The sequence below is a fragment of the Alosa pseudoharengus genome, unplaced genomic scaffold, assembly GCF_046254945.1.
Source record: "Alosa pseudoharengus isolate Yale_2024_CS ecotype anadromous, Long Island Sound unplaced genomic scaffold, YU_APseudo_1.1 YU_APseudo_1.1_scf_8, whole genome shotgun sequence".
Lineage (NCBI taxonomy): Eukaryota > Metazoa > Chordata > Actinopteri > Clupeiformes > Clupeidae > Alosa > Alosa pseudoharengus.
Genome location: NW_027468870.1, coordinates 40,978,731 through 41,004,678, shown reverse-complemented (window position 1 = coordinate 41,004,678; position 25,948 = coordinate 40,978,731). Strand labels below are relative to the sequence as shown.

Here is a 25,948-nt window from a genome sequence, read left to right as displayed (position 1 = left end):
GAGGGATATGGAAAACGATTAAGAAATTAAGAATTAAGTTGACATTATGTATGTATTTGCAAGTTTTTTTGGATGTTCATAATCTGACAAAGGAAGTTACATTGTCCCTGTCAGCTATGTTCCTCAAAGTGTTTTCCATAATACTTTTTAACGTTAAATACAAACAAACAAACAAACTGCGGCAAAAATATATATTTTTTTTAACTGACATTGTTTAATAAAATGTTGAGTTTATGGGTCAATTTTGGTGTGTTCATAGGCCCTTCACCTCATAGGTCAGGCGCTTGTGGAGGAGAATTCCCAGTTGGAGGCTGGCAGTGTGGAGGATGTGACCTTTAACTTCAGCCTACAGGCTTGCAGTGAGTTTGTTTTTGTATTTAATAATGGGTACATTAGCTGTGATTTGGATTGGAATGGACAGCCCCTTGATTGTGACTGTAGTTCAGAGTTCAGTGTTGCAGGGAGTATTGTAATAGCTGTGCAATGATGGTAAAAGCAATATATTACACCATACTGATGTCATCAAGGTATAAGCATTCCATTATTATTAGGGATGTCACTTTTGTGAAAAAATCCTGCGATTTTTGAGACATAAGTGTTCATTGAATCGATTGTAAAATAGATTTTTCATGTCTACAGACGTTTCCATTTTCAACGGCAAATATAGGTCTAGGCCAATTCACAAACAACTAACAGGCATTAGGACGAACGTAAAGTGGGCACTTGTAGACGCAAGCTAGCAATATTTCTGATGATTTATTGGCATGAAGTTTCGTGCCTGCAGTACTGCTGCAGGTGTTGTGTGCCTTCTGGTTTTTCCCACCTACTGGTTTCCTTGCGCGTGCTCGCGTTTCTCACTGCAGGAGTTGTCAAACATTCACAAACAAGTTGTTTTAGACAGATTTCATAGTCACATTTCATATCTATCCCATGATCATTACACTACAACCACTCGTACAAAATACATGTAAAATAAAGGCTATAATTTTGCACACTTATAGCATTAAAATGGATTCGAACCTGCAATAAATACGCACACCTATGAATCAGACCGACCGATCAGCGCATTATCTCTTTGAGCCACTCCAATTCGCTGAAAACCGTCATCAAATCGTCTATTAATTAACCACGAAAGCAACATTTTGTCTTGCATTAGGTGACACAAATGGTATTGCCTTTATCTTATAACTCCTTGTCTGAGCGATTACCAGGCCTATGGTTTTGAAAAGTCAAATGTTGCCTGACAAAGACATTCGTAAGAATGTTTATTGACTTGAAAAATACGCTATTTTTTTGCAAACTCCCTTCATTCAACCGCTTTGTTCCTCTCCATAGTTTGATATACCAAAAATCCGAAGTAGGCCTACTTCCACATTGAACTCCTCAAGCTATTAGGGCCCATCACTCGTCTCTCATGTCGCACAGGTTGATCGCGTTGTCCTCCATTTTTTGGCAAAACACGAGCAGCACAGTAGCTGATTGAAACAGCTGTTTCCGGTGCGTAAAATTGGTGGGAATTTTCTTTTTAGCTTTCGCAATGCTTACTGCACTTTGGAATTCTTTTATATTCTTATATTCTTGTTTGTTTTATTTGTTTAATTCGTTTTAAATTAATAGTGTACATATTTGGTTAAAATCGATTCCCTATTTTAGTTTTCGAAACTTGTGTTGTTTGGTCCAATTGATTGTGCAATCGATTTTCGAACGTAAAGTGACGGCCCTAATTATTATGAGTGACAGTAGACCTGGGCAATAAATTGAATAAATTATTATGACCGCAGCGCTATGCACAAAAGCAAATCACACATGCACACACTCATTTATATACACAAATGTTGCAAGAGTAAGGAATGGAGTAGGAGATGGAGACAAATTGACAAGCGTGATTTATTTTTGCGGAGAGACTGTGCAGGACTGAGCGGTGGTCATATTTTGTACTGCTTTGCGATACATCTATTTGTTGGTAGATTTACTGTACAAACAACCTGAATTGCAAAATCAGCCATCGTTCAGAAATGAATAGTTCCCAGTTTCACAAAATAAGCATGACCTTCTAAACCTTGTCGTCTACTATCCCTTGATGTTTAATCAGTCATGTTCATGAAGTTTGAACTGTTTATTTACTGCAATAATTTCATGGAATTTGTCCAAAACTTGTCAGATCAACCATTGAATGAAAGATTAGACCAGTTTGACGGCAAAGCAGTCAAACAGGAAGTGACTCCTTTCCAACTTTGCATTTACAAAAAGCTTTGTAGGAATGCGTAGAACCATGTCCTAAGGGTTTGCAATTAAATTTGTGACATTGGGCAGCTGGGTCCAGTATCTTATAAGATCTTCCGATGTTATTTGCTGGTTCCCCAGATTGTCTGTTTTTTAGCGCTGAAAAAAGTCATTTTATTTATTTAAAGGTGGGGTTTGCCAATCTGGTGATTGATTGTTGATATTTGAACACCACTATCAATGCAATACACCCTTCCCAGTACTCATGTAGAACCCAATGATTGAATAATTTCCTGATAATGTAGTAACACTCAATGTATGTATCTCCTGTTAACCCTTTAGCCGCCAGGGTTTAAAAAGAATAAATTGGATTTGTACATCAAAATTTCAAAAGGCCATGGCTTGCAAGTGGTCAGAGATAACGTCCTACTGTAAATGTGAAAATCATTTAGTATGAACAGAAGTTTATGAAGGGGGTAAATTTACTCATCTAATTTGCATATTATGACGTCACTGGATGGTAACCACCGTGAATTATGTATATTTCAGTAAATACTAGATGTTGAACATATTTGAGCAGTTATACTTTCTTTTTTTGTCATTTCACCGACATAACAAATGAACAGGAATACAGTCACATGTAAACCAACAATAGTAAACTATTACTATAATCACAAACCCTATGCTACTATACAATAAAGTAGCCTGGTCAAATCAGTTCCATATCGCGGGTGACTTTGTAGTTCTTCAGAGCCCTATTTTTACAACCCCTGCTGTCTATACCACGTCCATTACGGACACTATCATCACTATTGCCACTGGCACCTCCAGCTATGTTGGGCAAAGGGTCGAAATAAGCATGGTATGCTTTGGGACACTGTCGCAAAGACGTACCTCCATTCACAGACGCACCGTGACTATCAGTCAATAGACGATCGATCATATTCTCCAAAAGGCAGATATTCTCCTTCAGAATCAGAATAGGTGAATAACAGATCCAAGACTTCATCACAAGTGAATTTTTTTTTCAACATTTGGTGTATTTCTGCTTCAATTTGTGCAAAACTAAGGCCCGCATCGCTTCCGCGTTATGGAGGAAATGCACGTCTTCTTCGTGTGTTTCTCGCGTGTTTTCACGAGCTTCCTGAAAACTTTGAAAAAAAAGGTTGAGCTTGAATCGAAGCTCTGGGTGTCTGCCAACTAGTGGTCAAGAGTACAAATGAGATTTTACACTGTACTCGCGTCTATCGTCTGTTTTATTCAGTAATGACGCTTGTCTCAATATTGCGACATGGGCGGTTAGAGGGTTAACTTCATCCATAAATCTTTAAACCCATCCTCATAGATGGATATGGGCGTAACCATGGTGTAGACGTGCACTGCAAAAAACTGCTGATCTAATAAAATATAGCCAAGTGTTATTAATCTTATATCAAGATCAAAAAAGTTGCTATTGTTTTCAGTATAAAGAGAATTACCTAACACATTCTCGTAAAATCGCGCAGCGAAGCGGCGGTCATATTCACCCCTTGCAAGTGACGTCACGTTTTGTTCGCGCCACAGCAAAATAGCCTAGTGGACGGCAAGAACACGAATCAAATCAATGGGTTGTAATGGGACATATCGCACAGCTAGGAGATTATAGTGAGATTTAACCGTAGTAATGCCCTTCCACGACTGTTGGCTTATTGTTTGGAATACAACAACATCCCATGTTCTTGCATAGATATATTTTGGTTTGTTTTCTTTGTGTTTCGGGAGTATTTCAACCACAATTGCATGCTTATCTCCTCAGTGTATGAAGCACAGCAGCGGTTGCTCTGAACAGACTCTGAACAGGACGGCAGATAGCACTTAGGCAAAGTCTTTGGCAAGATCTGAATGTAAACAGATAATACCGTTCAAGTTTTTTTTTATTTCCTATTTCTTTCAATTCTTTAACTTAAGACATGTAAGAAGTAAGTTTATTCGCTGGGCAACGTACAAACTGACGAGTTACATTAGCCCTAGCACTATGAGCTACGATAAACGTTAGCTAGAATAGCTAGCTTCTAAGTGTGGCAGCTAAGTTATTATTTCATGTTCTGATATGACATTCTTAACGTTTTGACTATGTTACAACTGATAAAAGCAAGACAAAGAAAGTAACCAAATCGCTTTGCAATATTTTAGTCCAGAAATACTTATGGGTGTTCATTTACCATAATGTTAATTACAGTAGCCTAACGTAACGTTATCTCCCCTTGCTGTTACCACCAGTTTTAATAACTTTACATTTGCGATCATGACCCATTTCATCTAACAACACCACTGGCATCTTCTTTGACTATCAGACCCCAAACAGCAATACATTGAACTACAAAGATGTTATAGTAATGGTGTTCAGTTCATCATAATCTTTATGACATAATGTAATTTGCCGTCCGTCTCCTATCTTTTTGCCGTCCAGCATGGAGCCGTCACGTGACTTAAGTCACGTGTCTGCAAGGGGTGAATAGGTTTACTCAGAGTTTTTTTTTCTTCCAGATTTTTTTTTTCTTAAGTAATTTTTTGTCAAGGATTCCCGGGATTCTGAAAGACTGGGGTGCACAAAACTTGGTGTTTGTTTGTTTTTAGGACAAATTTGCTTAACACACTGGCAGATAAATTTGCTTGTTTTCAGGATGAGACCTCTTAATTTAAAAGGAGTTTGCCTTATTTTAAGTCAGATTATTTTACGAGAAAGCGCTAGGTAAGTCTCTTTACTGAAAACAATACCAACTAGATTTTTTTTTAACACTTGATTAGATTTGATTAGATAAGCAGTTTTTGCAGTGAATGCAATAGTAGTACTCCAAATTAATGAAAATGCTCTTAAAGGTAGCCTATTAATGCGTAGTCACACTATCAGAAATTGTGCCGCCGAACAGCCATAACATGACCTCTGTATCATTCACAGCACATCTAGTCGTGAATCGTATCAAAATTTAGAACTGATGTTATTATACCATGCCACGGTATGAAGGGATTTGTTAAAACATTTTGTCATTCAGTGTTGAAGTTGCTGTAATATCACAATTTTTAACTAATTGAAAATGCTTCAACCTCTGTGGGAGATGACGGTCAGAATATACTGCTCCACCCAAAAATCATGTTCTTAGCCCAACTAACTCATCACAGGCGAATGGAGGTCAGAAAAGCTATTTCCAGGAATAACTGAATGACTGACTGTCTGCCAATGTCTGGCAATTTTACTCCGAAATTCTATGTTCACTTCTATCACAACTTTATTGATTCATTCATTATGACCTCCATGCATGCATTAATGTTATTAATTAACATTCAGATCATTGGATTAGAATTGCAGACTGCACTTTTTAAATCATTACATCGTAATACCTTGTAGCGTTGGAAATGATGTGCGTGTGTGTGATATTAGTACTGTTTACATTTTCAGGAATAGGACCTGAGCATGGCAAGTCCTTGTTTCATTTCCTGACCAAAATGAAAACACTACCGTCTTTGGAGGCACAGAAGGACATGATTGCATGGACATTGCAGGTAGGTTGCTACTTTTCTTAAAAAAAAACTAAGGCACTGACGAGAGTGGCAGCAGTACTTATAGCTCTGTGTCTTTGTATGTTTTTTGTGTTTTTTTGTTTACTTTCTTTACTTCGCAACTTCGGATTACACACTTTAAGGAGTGTTTTTTATTCTATCTTATGGATATGGATCAGTTATTACAATGCTCGCACTACGAAGGAATGCTGGTGGTGTTCACGTTAACATCCCCGAGGAATTGTGGTGCTTTCGGGGCTATAGAGCGGGACGGCAACAGGAGAAGAAGTGGAGATTCCATCAATTTCCTCAATTCCATCGATAGTGATGGGGAACTCACTGGCTAACAAAACTGGCTGTCCTGGTAAGAAATCAGAAGCTGTACAGAGAATGTAGCCTGATATGCCTTATGGAGACGTGGCTAACTAGCTGCATCCCTACTGCTAACGTTGAGTTACCTGGCTTCAGTGTGGCTGGTTTGGACAGAGACAATAAACTTATCTGGCGATTTCAACCACATAAGACTGGATTCCACCCTCACTAATTTCTACCAGTTTGTTGATTGCCCAACAAGGAAAAACAGGACAATAGACCACACGCACTTTCAGGAAGTGGACACCAGAAGAGGATGAGGCGTTGAGAGACTGTTTTGAGTCCACAGACTGGAGTGTACTACAGGATGGAGAGGATTTGGAGGACTTCACACATTGCACAACTGACTACCTGAAATTCTGTTCCAACGAGAACTGTAAGCTGCTTTCCAAACAACCAGCAATTTCAACAGCCTTCTAAATAGGAAAAATATGGCGTTCAGAGAGGGGGACTCAGGGGAACTCAAAGCCAAGGGAACTCAAAGCCAGGCTGAAAGAGGACAAGGAGGAATACAGAAAGAAGGTGGAACAATGTGAAGGTGGTCTGGGACGGAATGAAGACAAACACTGGCCTGAGGAAGAGTAGCAGCTCTGTGGAGGGAGATCTGGACAGGGCGAACCAGTTGAACCACTTATGCAACAGGTTCGGCTGCCCTTTTCCAGATCCAATGGCAGTGGTCTGTCCACCACCCCCTGCTGACTCAGACACTGCTCTTGCTTGCTTCCCTGCCCAACTCACACCCCCCCCCCCCCCCCCCCCCTTTCCCCCACACTCTCAGTGCAACACGCACCCCCCCCCCCCCCATCATTACGGCAGAGCAAGTTAGAGGACAGCTCAAGAAACTCCGTCCCAGGAAGGCAGCCTGGCCTAAAAGACTGTGTCCAAGGCTGCTTAGGGTCTGTGCTGCTGAACTGGGGGAGCCACTGAAGCACATCTTCAACCTGAGTCTCAGTCTTGGAAGAGTCCCAACACTGTGGAAGACATCATGTCTCATCCCCGTCCCCAAGAAGCCACACCTAAGTGAGCTCAATGACTTCAGGCCGGTCGCTCTAACATCACACGTGATGAAGACCATGGAGCGACTGGTTTTGGGGATACTCAGACCACAGGTACCCTATGCACTAGACCCGCTACAGTTTGCATACCAGGAGAAAGTGGGCGTGGACGATGCCATCACCTACATAGGACACATTCTCGCCTGGATAAGGGGGAAAGTGCTGTGAGAATCATGTTCTTTGACTTCTCCAGTGCTTTTAACACCATCCAAACCCTCAGACTCGGTGACAAGCTCCTGCAGATAGGTGTGGATGCTGACCTGGTGTCCTGGATTGCAGACTACCTGACAGAGCGACCACAGTTCATCAGACTGAAGAACTGCCTCTCCGACAGCGTGATCAGCAGCACCGGAGCTCCACAGGGAACAGTGCTCTCTCCAGTCCTGTTCACCCTGTACACGTCTGACTTCTGCTACAACACAGAGTCATGTCACATGCAGACGTTTTCGGACGATACTGCAATTGTGGGGTGTATCAGGGATGGGCAGGAGGAGGAATACAGGAGCCTGGTGGAGGACTTTGTGCTTTGCTCTGCTGCCAGTCACTATTGAGGGGGTCAATGTGGAGGTGGTCAACACTTACAAGTATCTGGGGATACATCTGGACAATAAACTGGACTGGTCAGTCAACACTGAAGCACTACAAGAAAGGGCAGAGCAGGCTGTACTTCCTGAGGATGCTGCGGTCCTTTCACGTCTGCAGCAAGCTCCTCTGGATGTTTTACCAGTCTGTTGTTGACAGTAGGGCTGCACAATTAATCGAATTTTAATCACGATCACGATTTTGGCTTCCCACGATCAAGTGGAGCTGGCAAAGAGTCTTAAAGTGACAGTGCACCATTTATAAATGAATTAAACAGCATCAAATTAACAGTATTTCTTAAGAAATTAATTTTCTACAACAAAATTATTTTGTCATTTAAATAATACAAAACATTATTATTATTATTATTATTATTATTATTATTATTATTATTATTATTATTTGTGTGAGGCCCGCTGGCCAATTTTCAAAACCCAATGTGGCCCTTCAGTCAAAAAGTTTGGACACCCCTGGACTAACGATTACAGTAAACTCATGAACACGAAGCAGAGCTTAAGTGGCTAATGGGGAGCGTTGGGAGGATTCCCGGTGGGCGTTTTCCCAAATATTAACAAAGTAGCACGCACAAAACATTTGTTTGGAAGTTGTTTGGAAGTTTGGAAGTCGCAGTCAAATCTATATTTGCAGTAATTTAGGGGAGTAAATGTGAGGGGAAGAATTTGGGTGAGCCAGATAGCAAGTCCAATATGTTTAGGGAAAAAATATTTTTGTCACTAAAATTAATTAATAATCGTGATAAATAATCGTGATCTCAATATTGATCAAAATAATCGTGATTATCATTTTGGTCATAATCGTGCAGCCCTAGTTGACAGCGTCCTCTTCTATGCTGTGGTATTCTGGGGAGGAAGCACTAAGAAGAGGGATGCTGGGTGACTAGACAGGCTGGTAGCTGAAAGCTGACTGTTGTAGGAGCTGAGTTGGAATGCATCACTTCAATATCAGACAAAATTAACAAACTAATCAACATCTTGGACAATTGGTCATCCACTCCACAGCACTATCATAAAGCAGAAGAGCTTGACCAGTTGGAGACTATGCTCACTGCCATGCACAACTGACAGACTTTAGAGCCTTCTCTGTTGTTGCCCCCCAAATCTGCAATAGTCTACCTGTACATATTAAGTCCTCTCCAACCATTGACTGCTTTAAGTCTAACTTAAAGACTTTCATTTTCTCCCAAGCTTTTAATCTACTTAATAACCCCCCTCACTAACTCTTTATTCTTTATTTTATTTGACCAATTTGTTTATTATTTCAATTATTTATTTATTTTCCCCCCATGTTATGTTATTATTGTTGTTGTACCATTGCCATTGTTTTATGTTTGTTTGTAAGCACTTTGGTTGAACTCAGTTGTTTTTAAATGTGCTATAGAAATAAAGTTGACTTGACTTGACTTGACTTGACTTGACTGAGGAAGTCATTTGTCCCCAGGGCCATACAACTCTTAAATGCTTCACTGAAGGGGAGAGGAGAGAGATTTATCTGCAGATCTATCTGCCTCCACCCTTTTCTACACTTCCATGGCCTCCTATAACAATGTTATATACTGACTGTCCACTGGCCCACTGTGTTAATGCTTATACTGTCTACTGGCTATATTAGCCCACATGCACAACCCATCCCCCCTCCATCATCCACCCAGTCTGGACTGTGGTCTAACTTCATACTTGACCAATGCCTGATGCTCTATTACTTCAAACCTATCCTTGCACTTCTGCTATAATTCTTAAATTACAATGTTTACTTTTTCTCTTATATTGTCCATATAATTATACTATAACTGTTATATTACTATGCTTACATTTTTCTCTTATATTGTCCATATTTAATGCTGGTCTCTTATACTGTCCATATTTATTGCTGGTCGCTATCCTGCACTGTTGGACTTATTTGCACTACCACCATGACACACACCTCATTGAACACCTTACCACTGCATACTGAATTACAGGGTCAGTCCCTGCCCTGTCACTGCAAGCTCCTCATGCTTATACATCCTTAGTACATTCATGTGGCTCCTTGTTTTAGTATTTTTAGTATATTTTACTGTTCTTTTTAGTAATGTGGATTTGTTATTTTATCACCCTGTTGATGTTGTAGTGTATGTTGTGTGTGGTGTCTTAAGCTGCTGGGACCTTGAACTTCTCCATGGGGATCAATAAAGTATCTATCTATCCATCTATCCATCTATCTATCTATCTATCTATCGATACCCAGCCCAGGTATTGGTATCAGGACAGAACAAAATGCGATCAAAGCATTCCTAATGCAAAGGCCTTTCTTTATGTTACAAGATGTGCAGTTTGTAGTCCTTCAGCTATTAAGGCGAGACACTAGAGGTGAATAGGGTAACATTTTTAACAAGCAGATATCACTATGAAACTTCCCCAGTTGATTACTTACATTAATATGAGAAAAAGTTTTCTGTAATTTAATGTTTACATATGCAAATTAGGCATTATCTAATTAAATATGCGCACACATTTGCATACATTTTAAGGCACGAAACCTGAGTATTGAATACAGCCAGGTTCAAAATTATGTTTTCATTGTGTTCAGATATTAGATGGGGGAAAATGTACAGAGGGATTTATGAATATCTACTTTTGTTATCCTGTCAATCAGAATATGCTGTCAATAGCCCTAAAAAATCGATTTTTGCCATGTTTTTAGGCATAAAATGTCATGTAAGTCAGGCTAGGAATAATATATGAAACAATATATCAATATGTCCATATATGGATCACATAGCGTGATGCAGGAAAAACAGAGCTTTCCAACAGTACTACACTGCAAAAACTGCTTATCTAACAAAATCTAACTAAGTGTTATTAATCTTATATCAAAATAAAAAAACTAGTTGGTTTTGTTTTCAGTATAAAGAGACTTACCTAGCGCTTTCTTGTGAAATCATTTGACTTAATTTAAAAAAAGTTTGACTTATTTTAAGACATGAGTGAGATTTTTAAATGCATGCTTGTTGCCGCCTCTTGAGTTGGGCCATTACATTGCTCTTTGCCAGACCCTTAATCTTTCTAAATTATCAGGGTCTGGATTAGAGCCCAACCGATAAAGGATTTTGAAGGCCGATACCGATACAAATATTTGTTGATTTAAAAATCCGATATTCCGATATATCGGCCGATATATATATATATATATATTTTTTTTTTTTCAGAAACGCGCAACAAAACATTAACAGATTTCCCTAACATTAGTTATTTGTAGATATTTATGAGTATTGACTAAAATAATATGATAATGCATTTTAAAAACAAACTTGTTTATTTTTAAATAATATTGTCACAGTGGAACAGAGGAACATCAAAATATATTAAAGTTCTGATAAATAAAATGTATAAAAACAGAAACTTAAGATATGAAACTTAGTCTTTTGAACAAAAACACAATAACAACAACAACCAAATCAAAGTTACCAGTATTAAAAGACTTGGTAAGCTTCATAAATATAACTTTGAACTAAGACTGGAGACAAATTCTGTTAAGTTCTGATAAATAACAACGACAGCAAAATCTAGTGTACTGAATCAGTCAATCCTCAATAGCTCCAGTCCAGATGTTGCACGTGACTGTACCTGATGGGACTTTTGTGAAATACTCCCATACTTGACTTCGTCCTCCACTTGCCATCTGTCAAAATATAAAGTAAACAAGCCAGGTGAGATATACAAAAAACAACATAACATAAACATAAAAATAAATGATTGCTGCTACAGCCACAACTATTACTACCAGCAATATTATTATTATTCACAGTAATAATTACAAAAAATAATGATGACATTATTACTATCATCATTTGTATTATGATTAAACAAGATAAAGGTCACTCTTAAATGTTATTTAATTAGTCCCTATTGCCTTATAAGCTACCTTATAATTACAATGTGTCAGCTTGCTTATCCCTTTACCTGCGCGTTTAAAATTATTTCCATCAAGCTACATCAAACCATTTTCAATCATCAGTTGCTGCCTGCTTTTTAAAACCTACTATTTAGTGATCTAAATCCATTATGTAACCTTTGTACCTGTGTAGTCCGTTAATGCTGCAGCTGAACAACAGTCTGAAACGCACACTTGGCGTCATTGGATTTCACACACGTGTAAAAGAAAAGCTAACTTTTATGCACAAGCTACGTTTTGCACAAGCTACGTTTGATACTTTTTGATGTCTAAATGTTCACTCCTCGCACGTCTAACTTACATTTTACAATGCAGGGACTGTAACTACAGATATACTAGTTATAAATACAGTAATCATTACTTTATTTAGGCAGAATAAGGGCCTGTCCACACGGAGACGCTTTTTAGGTTAAACGCAGAGGTTTTGCTTCGTCTTGGCCGAGCGTCCAAACGAATCCTGTAAACGCACTGCCCGAAACCGCACTTTTCTGAAACCTGGTCCCAGAGTGGAGAAATCTGAAACCGTAGCCCGTTTGAATTCGTTTAGACAGCGAAACCGCACATCCTGCTTGCATATCGATGATGTCATCGCCACACCTGCTGCCCTGGACTTGCACTTATAGTAGCCTAGGCTAACAATACTAGTTTTCATACATGACATTACCTACGATCACACTCCGTAAGATAAATATCACAACTGGTGCTGCGCAGCGCCGATAGCTTATGACTTGGTGGACTGAACACTGTTTTTCCCGGTGTTTTTTTTATGCATTCTAGCTACTGTCAGTGACGCGAGAGAACTTAAGTTATTAGGAAAGTGCAGTGTAAGTTTAGGCTAAATTAATTTGTGCGTAGTGCCAGTGTCAATCATTTATTTTACATGTCTTACAACATACATGCATTCACAGTCGAGTGAAATCAGATATAAGCATACAAAGACGCTTAGAACTCACGTTAAGCCGATGGTAGCACACTGAATGCGAATGCACGATTTGATGCAGGCAAAAGTATTGACTGTTACTAACGAAGGTTTTATAGCAATATTATAGCCTAAATGTGGCGACAGAATAGCCTAGAACTTGGGTAAGCCTTGCGTTTAGTAGCCTAATTGCGGTGATAGCCAAAACTAATGTGAATCACGGACTATCCTACAACCAAAGAAAGTAAAGGTGATTAGTAGGCCTACCTGCGTTAGCCAAATAAAGGACGGACTGCACCCTTCACAAACCGTAAAATAAAGTTTATTAGTTTTACAGTTGACTACAGTTGACAGTTCACCATCAGTCCACACAAACAATTCTGGTTTCCTTGCACTAGCCATTTCGTCGTAGCCTATTCTGTCTGTTTTTAAAGCGCAAGTTTTGCAAGTTTTGGTCATAGACAGTAAAATATTTGGTCAATCTCTGTAAAGAAACAGTGCCACCTATAGGCCTGGGGTATGAAGTAACGTGTTGAGTCGTGTTGAGATGGATCCGTTTGGACGCAAATATTCTTGATACGGTTCCAAGGAAAAGACGGAGGAAAAAAAGATCGGTTTGGTACGTGTGGACTAGGCCTAAGTTCATTGTGGTTTCCAAGCTCATTAATGTTAACGTTAGCGATCTTCCACTGATAGTCATGGCATTTGCTAGCTTTGTGGTTAGCTAGTCTATGATGAGCCATAATTTAGCAATGGATAACGTCATACTGCAAATTGTAAAACATACGATTTTTTAAATTACAGGCCGGGGAGAGATGATACGTCTCACTGCTATAACTGTCACGCTATTAAAGAAATACATCTTCAGTCACATTGTCAAAAGTTAAAAGGACAGACAGTCAAGTACACTGTAACAACGTAACATAATTACTAGCTAATTCCGCTTCACTCTCAGCTTATTTAACAACAGCAAAACTGGACATTGTTTTCACGAATTTTGTCATGCTTATTTGAGTTAAGAGAACTGATGGGGATGTTCTTTTAATTGTTATTCAAGCAATGTATGTCTCGTGACCAAATCACCATGAACACACTTAACTGATGATCTCACTCGCGGATAACTGGTTCTCTCTGCCCGACTCTGGCTGGATCAGCCGGTTGCAGGATGTGTGGCGCGTTATACACGAGTGTTGCCAGCAGGGACGGTGTAGAGTGCCCTCTGGTGGACAAACTATACAACGCCAACACTCATGACATGGTTGAAGGGTGTTTCGTCAGTTATTATTTTATTTTTAAAATATTCATTTATCGGCCATTATAAATGCCGATAACGATAGTTTGGAAAATGCCTAATATCGGCCCGCCGATAAATCGGTCGGGCTCTAGTCTGGATTTTCCAGGCTACTTACCTAGGGCTTTCTCATAAAAATAATTATAAATTATAATATTATAAATTATAATAATAAATAATTTAAGAAGAGTTTGACTTATAAGACCTCTCATCCTGAAAACAAGCAAATTTGTCTGCCAGTGCGTTGAGTAAATTTGTCTTGATAAGACTCCTTAAAATAAGTCAAAGTCTTCTTAAATTAAGTCAAAATGATCTTTTGAGAGGGCACTAGGTAAGTCTTTTCATACTAAAAACAATACCAAATAGATTTTTTAATCTTAATATAAGATTAATAACACTTGTTTAGAATTCATTGCATGCAAGGTTAGAATGCTAACTTTTGCTGAATTTAGGAGAAATATACAGGCGCGAGTAGACACAATATAATGAAATAAACACCTAAATGTGTAAATCTGACTTTTTTGTTGTAGTAGTGTGATAGAATACATGCTAAGGTAACATACTAGCTCAAAATATCGAAATTGACCAGTGCATGAAAAAACTGTTTTCACCTGCCGTGTCTCGCCTTAACATGACAACTTGAATGACATGAATTACTGTATTTTCCGGACTATAACTCGCTCTGGAGTATAAGTCGCATCTGTCAAAAAATGTGTCACAAAGAGGAAAAAAAACATATTAGTCGCACCGGACTATAAGTTCAATTTAGACATTTATTTCACAAAATCCAAGACCAAGAACAGACAGACTATGCAACTGGACATATAGAAGCCAAAAATATTGAGAATTCTACCAGGAATGTTAATGAAGACGGAGGAGTGAATGGTGGCAAGCTGAGGCAATAACGAAGGCTGCCAACGAGGGCCCGACAGTAATTGTAAAGCAATTTACAAAGGATTCACAGAACAAAAATTCTGATGTGGTACATGAAAATTTAGCTAACAATGTGGAGAATGCAATGCAATCAAGCATTTTAGGCGATATATAGGCACAAGCTGGCAGCAGAGCAAATGCTTGGCAGGATCCCTCTGAGAGAGCGAGAGAGAAAAAAAGATGCACGTTTAAAAGAACAACGCTTTATTAAGGAAGCTACCATTATTTTAGAGACCGTTCACATGCCTTTCTTAGCCAGTATGGACGTTTAATCTGGAAAGGCAAGTTATTCAACTACCACATAGAATAGGGTGACCAGACGTCCCGGTTTTGAGTTGCGTGTTGAGTTTCGAGTTACAACAAAAGCCTGTCGGGAAGCTAAAATGTCCCGGTTTACACCAACCACTGTTAAAGTTTGGTCTTATAGCCCGATCATTAACTAAACCCATGTAGAATGACTATAGCCTAAAGCGTTCGGCATATCATTTCGATAATGTGTGCGCGCGTGTCAGTCAACCGTAACAGTCTGCGTAATCTTTGCAGCCCACCTTACAGTGTATCTCTGTAAACATTATTGCAATGCCTCGTCATATGCTTCGTTTAAACGGTTAAGACAATGCAGAAGAGAAAGTCATCATTCTCAAAATAACCTATGGCTGTGAGTTTTGTTTTTAAATGTTTTCATGCATGTCTGGATAACGGGTGAGGAATGTTTAGGAGACAGACTATCGTAAAATCCTCAAAGCACAGCACCTTTATTTGGGGCCTACATTTCGTTTGGAATGGCATACCGGTAGGCTATCAAAAGCAGAAGATCTTCGGTTTGGTTTGGAATTTAATTTGTGTTTGGACTGTTAGATTATATTGCTAAATGTTGGGACTGATGGCCACTGAAATCTGTGAGGTATTTGATGGTTCACTATTAAGTTTCATGTAGTTGAAAGAGTGTCAGGATTTCCATTCGCTTTTTGCAAGGCATCCGCTTTCATTCATGGAACGTGCGCTGTGCTGTAATGGAAACCTTATTGCGTATAGCCAAATAGGTCTACGATAGCCTAAATTAGTTATTTTTTTTAATTATGCACGATTTATTTTTTTGAATTAAATTCGTAGGCTGAAATGCCTCCAGCAACAATTGTGTTTAAATGTAGGTTATTGCTTCAGCCTCTAGCTCAGAAAGGGCCTGCGTGCAACTGGTAGCTTGAGTGCAAGGTGTTGGACACTCATGGTGTAGGACAATGCCTTTTCATTGGCAACAATATTAAACCAACCAACAATATAAATTATTAAGAAGAGCTGTTTTATGAGTTAAATTGAAACAAAATTATACTGGCTTTTATTTGTCCGAATCTGAGGCCCGGCTATAAATAGAATCCTGGCCATAATTTGAGGATTTAAGTATGCACGTGTGTTTCAGGCATAGCGCAAGCACTAATCTCTGACTGAAAGTGCACAGGACTTGTGCATTTGAGAGCGCTCTCTCGAGGCTGTAGACAGTAATGTTTCATGTAGGGTTCATGTCAGTTAATATTAATTATATACAGTGTTGGGGAGTAACGGAATACATGTACCGGCGTTACGTATTCAGAATACAAATTATGAGTAACTGTATTCCGATACAGTTACAAGTTAAATAGTTGGTATTTAGAATACAGTTACATTGTTGAAATCAATGGATTACATGACGATACTTCTCTGTTTCATAAGTTTGTTCACTCACTAAATAAATTAAGGCAAGTCCATTTCCCAGAAGCTCCTGAAAGCAATCTATGATGAAATTGTTTACATGTTTAAATCCAAGCCCCGCCGTCTTGCACTAGCCTCAAAACGCAGCCAGCGCGCATTATGGACGCGTCATATCGGAGACCCTGAAATGACTGTTTGCACAGCAAATTACGAGTAAAGTAAGTGGAGGTCACTTCTGTTCCTCACTGATCGTGGTTCCTGATGTCTGTTCAAAGGATATTTTCCCAAGTATTAATAGCTCAGGCTACTTCGGCCAATCGGTTACACAGTTTGCTAAGCAATAAGCAAAGCCTAGTTCACGTGTTGATTTAGACCTAGGCAATAAAACCAATCTCTAAAATAGGCACTGCATTCTAAGTTGTTTATTCTAACTTAAAATAGCTTTATGGATTATTATTTTTTCTAATTAGATCTACATTTACGTTTTAAAATGAATTATATGGTGCAGCCTCTGAAGAATTATTCTTGCGAGTAGGCCTAGCATATTTTAACGTGCGGTTTTTGATTACGCGATCACGTTCGTTTTGAGAGCACTGATATACAGTAGCCCATAGTGTTTACATGTACAGGTCATTTGCGTTCCACCAGTCATATGCGCCCCTCACTTGTACTGGGTTGATGCCACCGAAAAATCTCACAGGCACACCTTAATTATAATTTCTGGCTACGCCCTTAAAGTAGCCTATTTATTTTGTTTGTTTTAATTAGCCTAGTCGCCTGCTGTAGTTTTAGTGGTCACCTTGCTATTTTAAAGTTGTATCAGGTAGCTTAGGCCTAGTTGACTTTACATTCTCCTATGTGGGCCTAACACAGCCATTTGGAACAGATGAACACACCAGAATAGGCCTGTTTAGTAGGCCTAAACAGGATTTGATGGCCACATTCCAATGCAATTCAATGCGGAAGTAATCTAAGTATTCAGAATACGTTACTCAGATTGAGTAACGTAACGGAATACGTTACAGATTACATTTTTGGGCATGTATTCTGTATTCTGTAACGGAATACGTTTTGAAAGTAACCCTCCCAACACTGATTATATATATATAAAAACATGTTCAATTATATAATTTTTTTCATATATAAGTCGCACCTGACTATAAGGCGCAGGACCAGCCAAACTATGAAAAAAAGTGTGACTTATAGTCTGGAAAATACGGTACTTGATATAGTGATTTATACACAGCATAGTAAGCAAATGGCAACCTTTGTCTGATAACCACTGTTTGTAAACATCCCTGCTGAGAGCTGACTCATATTTTCTATCCCTTTTCAGATGTTTGAAATGGTTAAGTGCCTTCGTGAAAATTCCAGCCCTGCACCCTCACAGAGTGTTGAGCAGTCAAAACTAGAGGAGGTAAGCACACTGCAAAAACTGCTTATCTAATAAAATCTAAAAAGTGTTATTAATCTTACAGAATATCGAGATCAAAAAAATCTAGTTCATATTGTTTTCAGTATAAAGAGACTTACCTAGTACCCTGGAAATTCAGAGTTCTCGCGAGAGCACAATGGAATTTTCTCTGCGAGACACTGGCAAAGGGCAATGATGCACGTTACCTTTTCCCCTTGCATTCCGGGGAACCAGCTAAACTGATGAAGACAGCGCTGCAATGTTGGTCTAGTGTTATCCAATTGGGTGCAGTGAGTTTTTTAAATGCATGCTTGTTGCCGCCCCTTGAGTTGGGCCATTACATTGCTCTTTGCCAGACCCTTAATCTTTCTAGATTATCAGGGTCTGGATTTTCCAGGCTACTTACCTAGGGCTTTCTCATAAAAATAATTTGACTTAAAGTTTGACTTATAAGACCTCCCATCCTGAAAACAAGAAAATGTGTCTGCCAGTGGGTTAAGCAAATTTGTCCTAAAAAAAAGAAAATTTGGCTGCCAGTGCATTGAGTAAATTTGTCTTCATAACACTCCTTAAGTAGTAAGTAAAAGTCTTCTTAGATCAAGTCAAAATGATCTTTCGAGAGAACACTACTCTCGAAAGATCATTTTGACTTGATCTAAGAAGACTTTTACTTACTACTTAAGGAGTGTTATGAAGACAAATTTACTCAATGCACTGGCAGCCAAATTTGCTTGTTATTAATCTTATTAGATAAGCAGTTTTTGCAGTGCTGACGATTGTTGTTTTGACAATTGTTGCTTTGGGAAATTAGGTTTAGTGAAAGCTGTGTTGATTGATTGTTCTCTGTAATGTTAGTGTAATATGTAAAAATAATTTTTTTTGCTGCTCTTTAATTCATGTAATTCATGTATTTTATTGTTGCTATTTTTCCCTTAATGTCTTAGAATGTACACGATGAGGAGAAGACAGAGCGTAAACGGAAGGCAGAGGCCGCTAAAAGACACCGGCAGAAGGTCATGGCTCAGATGTCTGCAATGCAGAAGAATTTCATTGAGTCGCACAAGATGTTGTATGACAACATGCCAGACAGTGGGAGTCAGGGGGACCCCACCACTGAACTCACCTCTGCCAGTGAGAGGTGAGATACCATATCAAGCTCAGTTGTAGTTGGCTCTGTCAGCAGTGCATGAAATCTTTTAGAGGGGGAAATATCCATTTTCATTTGTATTATAAATACATAGCTGTGTATTTAGGCCTTTTATATTGGCCTTACTTTTTATATGTTTGTAAAAAAGACTGAATTCAATCTTATATTCCAAATCTTGTATAATTAGCGAAAAGTTAGGTGATATGTTCGATAATTTCTTTGCATGTCTTTAAAAAAACTAATAATCTCTTATTAATAATATTGGCAGGGATGTACACCCTCCTCTCAGAGGACAGAACTGGATGATTGTGATACCTGATGCCACATTATGCAAGATTGGGTGGCCCCTAAAGTTGTACCGTGTACTACTAGACTAATAAATACCAATAAATATAAATTATAGACTTCACTTCAGAGGTGGACTGGCAACAAAAAGCAACCAAAGGAATTCCTGTCAAGCGACCCCAATATGACACGTTAATCGATCAACTAACATTAAGTAGGCTAATTATTGTTAGTGGTTAGATGGATTATCATTTCATAAGGGCTTTCTTCCCTATGTTTGTGTACAGAAAAGAGCCTACGAGACATTATTTAGTCTATTTGTCATGATTATCAAATGTTAAGCTACGTCGTATCCATAAATTCAGAATGAAAATTTCATTAGGTAGAGAGGCCACATTATGCAACATCGGCTACTTGCCATTCATATCTTGTAGTCAACCCTGTCCTGATCATATGCATTAATGTGTTGTGCTATGTTTGTCCTCAAAGTACCATGCAATAGTCCCCCCCATGCAATGTGTTGTGATGCATAGTAGCAACAAGAGTATTTGACAATTGAACTGCAAAGTATCCAGCCCCATGCGTTCATTATCCAGGGCTGAATATTCTGTAGATCTATTGCAGGTGTAATGTTAAATACTCTCGTTGGTCCTAATCTTGGTTTGGACAAGCCACAGAACTTAGAATAGTATGACACAGTACCATAACTATATTACACATAATACACAGGTCTCTACTTAATATTATATTATTTTCTATTCACACATGCACAGCTACAAAGTCGACTGTGCTGGCTAAATAAACAAAATATAGATGCAGCATTAGCCTCTATTATGTACCAAAACAGCAAGGCAGTGCACTTCTAACAGTGGAAATCCATGGTGGTCAATCACAAAATGAAAAATAAGTTGGTAGTAAATTGGTTGGGGAATGGGGCTGAGGAAAGCAATTGCTTAGACATGCAAGGAATCTCCAGCTTACTTAAGCCAAAGATGTTATAGGCTAATGATTAAGGCGAGACACTACAGGTGAATAGGGTAAAATTTTAAAATAATAGACATCACCATGAAACTTACTCAGTTGATTACTTACACAAGTATGAACAAAAAATGTATTAGAAGTTTTTGAAATTCGAATGTCTAATTATGCAAATTAGGCATTATCTCATTAAATATGCGCACATTTGCATATATTTTCGGTAGATAGATCTGAACATATGATAAAGCCAGGTACAAAATTATTATTTCATTTTGTTTGCATACAAGATAAAAATAAAATTACAGAGGGATTTCCGGATATCTGCTTTCATTACCTAGGAAATCAGAATATACTGTCCATAGCCTTAAAAAATCGATTTTTGCCATATATTTTTGATTAAAATGTCACATAAATCAGGCCAGGAATGATTTATTAACAAATCCCTCTGTAAATATCTCCAGAACACTGCTAAGTGTATATCTGGAAAGTTTGGTGTACATAGGTGCTACATAGGCTGAGATGTTTCTACTGGAAAATGAGAAAAACTCAATTTGAGAAAACAGCCTTGGAACACAGCCAAGAGATTCCGTTCACAGCCTAGACTCGCCTTTGAACTTTCGCGATTGGTTGCGGTTACAAAGGAAGTGTCCATATTTGGATAGCACAACGCCATGCAGGAAAAACAGAGCTTTCCAACGGTACTACACATGTTATGTTTTGTAGCACGGTCGCGGTAGAGCATGAAACGTTAGAAGACTAAGTTTTGGTGAATTTAGGAGAAATATACAGGCGCGAGTAGACAAAATGTAATGAAATAAACACCTAAATGTGTAAATCGGGCTTTGTTGTTGTAGTAGTGTGAAAGAATACATGCTAAGGTAGCAAATTAGCCCAAAATCTCGAAATTGACCAGTGCATGAAAAAACGATGTTTTCACCTGCCGTGTCTCGCCTTAACATACCTTGAAAGATTAACCCACACATAGGTTCTCCTGCTTCAGATGTTAGTATTTCATCTGGTCTGTTATTCCTCAAAGTATAAGCATTCATTGTATCCTGTAAGCACGCCGGTGACACGGGGGATATGCGGGATATGACACCCGCAGTTTTGAAGAGAAGGCGATCGTCCCCCTCACTTTTGATAAGGAAAAAAAGCTTGCACCGCTAAATAATAGCCTATACACTAGGCTAAATAAAATGTATCATTAACAGCATTACTAACCACAGCCATCTAGACTGCACAATCTCACTTTCACTCTGCTGGTAACAGTTGGATATCTGAAATGTTTGATCAGTTTTGCTAACCATCATCATAAACTAAACCAGGCTACTCACTTCTGTAAACCGTCTCCTGCTCATCCTGACGTTAGCTATTATGTTTAATAACCAACTGGAATGAAGCTTCCTCTGATCCTGCTGGTTCGGCTCCGGAGAGACCTGTAACGCCTCCCGGAGGGGAGTGGGGTGAACAGTCTGTGATTGGGGTGAGAACAGTCTTTTATGATGCTGTGTGCCTTGCCCTGGATGGCCTCGATGGAGGGGAGTGAGGAACCGGTGATGTGTTGGGCTCCACCCTCTGCAGTGCTTTCCGGTCGTAGGCAGAGCAGTTGCCATACCAAACTGTGACACAGTTGGTGAGGATGCTCTCGATGGTGCAGCGGTAGAAGTTCACCAGGATCTGAGGAGACAGATGGACCTTCTTTAGTCTCCACAGAAAGAAGAGACGCTGGTGAGCCTTTTTGATCAGGGTAGAGGTGTTGAGGGTCAAAGAGAGGTCCTCAGAGATGTGGACACCCAGAAACTTGAAGCTGGTGACGCGCTCCACCTCAGTCTCGTTGATGAGAATGGGGATGTGTGTGCTAGCTTTAGACTTCTTGAAGTCCACAATGAGCTCTTTGGTCTTCTTGGTGTTGAGAGCCAGGTTGTTGTCAATGCACCACAATGTTAGGTGCTGTACCTCCTCCGCCTTCTCATCGTTGTTGCTGAGGTGAACAATCACCGTAGTGTCATCTGCAAACTTGACAATGGTGTTAGAGCCATGTACAGGTGTGCAGTCGTATGTGAAGAGGGAGTAGAGGGCTCAGCACACATCCCTGTGGTACACCGGTGTATAGGGTGATGGTTGAGGAGGTGTGGTTATCTAACCTAACAGACTGAGGTCCCGAATCCAGTTACAGAGGGAGGTATTGATGCCCAGATCACTGAGTTTGGTGATCAGTTTGGAGGGGATGATGGTGTTGAATGCTGAGCTCAATCAATGAACAGCATTCTTACATAGGTGTTGCTATTGTCAAGGTGGGACAGGGCAGAGTGAAGTGCCGTAGAGATGGCATCCTCTGTGCTCCTGTTCTGACGGTAGGCGAATTGGAAGGGGTCCAGTGAGGGTGGTAAGCAGGTCTTGAGGTGGGCCAGGACCAGCCTCTCGAACCACTTCATATTAATAATAATAATAATAATAATAATAATAATAATAAGCTTTATTTGTATAGCACCTTTCATACACAGAATGCAGCTCAAAGTGCTTTACATTTGGAGCATGTAACACAATAATAAAGTCAGTCAGTCATTATCAATCATGATGATGGGGGTGCAACTGGACGGAAGTCATTAACCCTCTAACCGCCCATGTCGCAATATTGTGACAAGCGTCATTACTGAATAAAACAGACGATTTACTCGAGTAGGGTGTAAAATCTCATTTGTACTCTTTACCACTAGATGGCAGACACCCAGAGCTTCGATTCAAGACTACCCTTATCTCATGTTCCAATGAAAAATTTTCGAGGAAGTAGAGACTAAAGTGTGGGTTCATGCTCAAACGCGGAAGTGGTTTTTCGCATTGAATTCCATTGTTTTCAGGTAGATTGAGGCTAAAAAAAATGGCGAAACAAATGTTTTCGACTAAGCAAGTGTTGGTTCAGCTAGGGGTATATGCCGATTCTGATTCTGAAGGTGAAAATCTACCTTTAGGGAATGACGATCGGCCAAGTGCAAATAATGACGGCGCGACAGGCAATGCTGCCATGCGTTGCGACGAAAGTGTACATCAAGCACAACACGATGTTCGTTTGTACCCTTTGCCCAATAGAGGTGGGGGTGACGGGGGTAATCGTGGTCGTAGTGTCAGTAGGAGAGCAGGTGTACGTGGAAGAGGCAGCAGGGGTGGTCAAAATAGGGATGGGATTTCACGTGATAGAGACAGGGGTGGTCGAAATAGGGCTGGGATTTCACGTGGTAGAGGCAGCAGGGGTGGTCGAAATAGGGCTGGGATTTCACATGGTAGAGGCATCAGGGGTGGGCAAATTAGTGATGATAGTGATGGTTGGATTCATTTGGGAAATGAGGAGGTGTTTCAGGAATGGATCAAGCACTTTGATGAGCCTGTTGGATATCAAGGAGTCAGAAATTTATCCAATGATAACCCCCTAGATTTTCTGTCCCTGTTTCTGACAGATGATTTCTGGAACCTAATTACAATTGAAACAAACAGGTATGCCAATCAGTACTTAGACTCTCAACAGCTAAAACCCCAATCCAGGTTTCATGGGTGGTATGATGTTTCTGTCCCTGAGATGAAGGCCTTCCTGTCACTGCATTTGTGCATGGGACTGGTAGAAAAATCCGCGATAGAGGATTATTGGGCAGAATTTTGGCCAACTTATACACCTGGCTTTGGGACGATAATGACAAGGAACAGATTTGAAATGATCCTGTCTTTCCTCCATTTTACTGACAACAGAGAGTATGTTGGGCGGGGTCAACCAGGTCATGATAGACTGTTCAAGGTGCGTCCCATAATAAACCTGATCATTCCACGCTTTTCAGATGTTTATGGTCCACACAAAGAACTCTCTCTAGATGAGATGACCATAGCGTTCAAGGGAAGGTCAACGTTGAGACAGTACAACCCCAATAAGCCAGACAAATATGGCTTCAAAGCATTTGTTTTGAGTGAGTCTGGCTCTGGTTATGTTTTGCAATGGTCCATGTACACTGGACACAATTCAGATGATGACGTTGATCATTTAGGTGCCACCCACCTTATTGTTCGTCAACTTATGGCCCCATACACAGGGAAAGGGCATGCAGTGTACATGGACAGTTACTACACATCACCAGCCATAGCAAACGAACTAGCAGCTCATGACACAGGTTTGTGTGGGACAGTGAGCAGCAACAGGCGAGGTATGCCAAGGGGCCTGAAACCATCTGAGTTGCCTATGAAAAAAGGAGATGACCCTGTGTTCATGAGACATGGCAAACTGTTGGCTTGTGCGTGGCATGACACAAAACGTCTCACTATGCTGTCGTCTTTGCATGGGAACTCGTGTGTTCAGAAAAGAATTAGGACTAAACACACAGCAACAGGTTTCCGAGACATAAACAGACCTGTGTGTGTGGACAGGTACAACAGCTTTATGGGAGGAGTAGATACAGATGAGCAGAGGATGAAAACCTACCTCTTTCCACACCGATCTAGGAAATGGTACAACCGCATCTTCAATGCGGTTCTAAGCATCAGTGTGGTCAACTCCCACATAATTTACAGCAGGTGTACTCCTGGTCCACACAAGCCACTGAAGGCCTTCATTCAGGAAATCATTACAGCTTTACTGGAGGGGTATTCAAAAAAGGAAAGCAAAAAAGGAGGAAGGCCTTCAGCACAGGGGGTAGAAATGCCATTGAGGCTAACGGAACGACACTGGCTCCAAGATGCTGTTGACTGCCCAGATTGTGCAGTTTGCTCAGATCGCACCCGCCCTAAAGGTCGCCACCAGACAAAGTACAGATGCAGTCAGTGTGGGATAGGTCTGTGTGCTGTGCCTTGCAATGAGCGGTACCACACTCTAAAGAACTACAAACAATGTCACCTGGATAGATAGATTGGTTTCTGCAACAAAAACACTTTTACTATTACTAGTTCTGGTATAGCTTTTAGTGTTACTTCACTACTTTTGGTTTACATTTTCCTGTTTACCTGTTCATTTGTTATGTGGATAAAAAAAAAAAACTTCAAATATGTATAAGTTGCGTAATTATACTGTATATAGCCGCCAGAGCCGCCCAGTGTTGTCAGATTAGATGAGTAAATTTACTCCCCTCAAAAACTTTGGGTCATGCTCCACATTTTTCTAATATACATTAGGCCTTTATCTCTAATCACTTTCAAGCCACAGCCTCTTGAAATCGTGATGTCAAAATCATCATTGTTTGAAGAAAAAAAAAAAAAAAACGTCTGTTATGGTACAGCAGTAGCTATAGTTATAGTCCACTACTGTTGGTTTACTTGTTCCTGTTTCCTTGTTCAGCTGTTATGTAGATAAAATGTAAAAAAAAAAACACAAAAAAATATGTTTAGTGTCTGCTAAATTCCATAACCGTAACATCCAGTATTTACTGAAAGTTGCGGAATTCAATGTTGCCGCCGCCCAGTGATGTCATAATATGCAAATTAGATGAGTAAATTTACTCCCCTCAAAAACTTCGGGTCATGCTCAACATTTTTCTAATATACATTAGGCCTTTATCTCTAATCACTTTCAAGCCACAGCCTCTTGAAATCGTGATGTCAAAAT

The 25,948-nt window shown here is 39.7% G+C and overlaps 1 protein-coding gene across 1 annotated transcript in view; it reads left to right on the top strand.

The window, feature by feature from the left end:
* Positions 1 to 25,948, top strand: part of ubr1 (ubiquitin protein ligase E3 component n-recognin 1) — a 160,374-nt gene that overhangs the window by 73,591 nt on the left and 60,835 nt on the right. The window contains exons 26-29 of the mRNA XM_076274769.1: positions 260 to 359; positions 5,660 to 5,763; positions 17,886 to 17,966; positions 18,908 to 19,101. Coding sequence (XP_076130884.1) covers positions 260 to 359; positions 5,660 to 5,763; positions 17,886 to 17,966; positions 18,908 to 19,101 — 479 coding nt within the window. The remainder of the gene's footprint in view (positions 1 to 259; positions 360 to 5,659; positions 5,764 to 17,885; positions 17,967 to 18,907; positions 19,102 to 25,948) is intronic.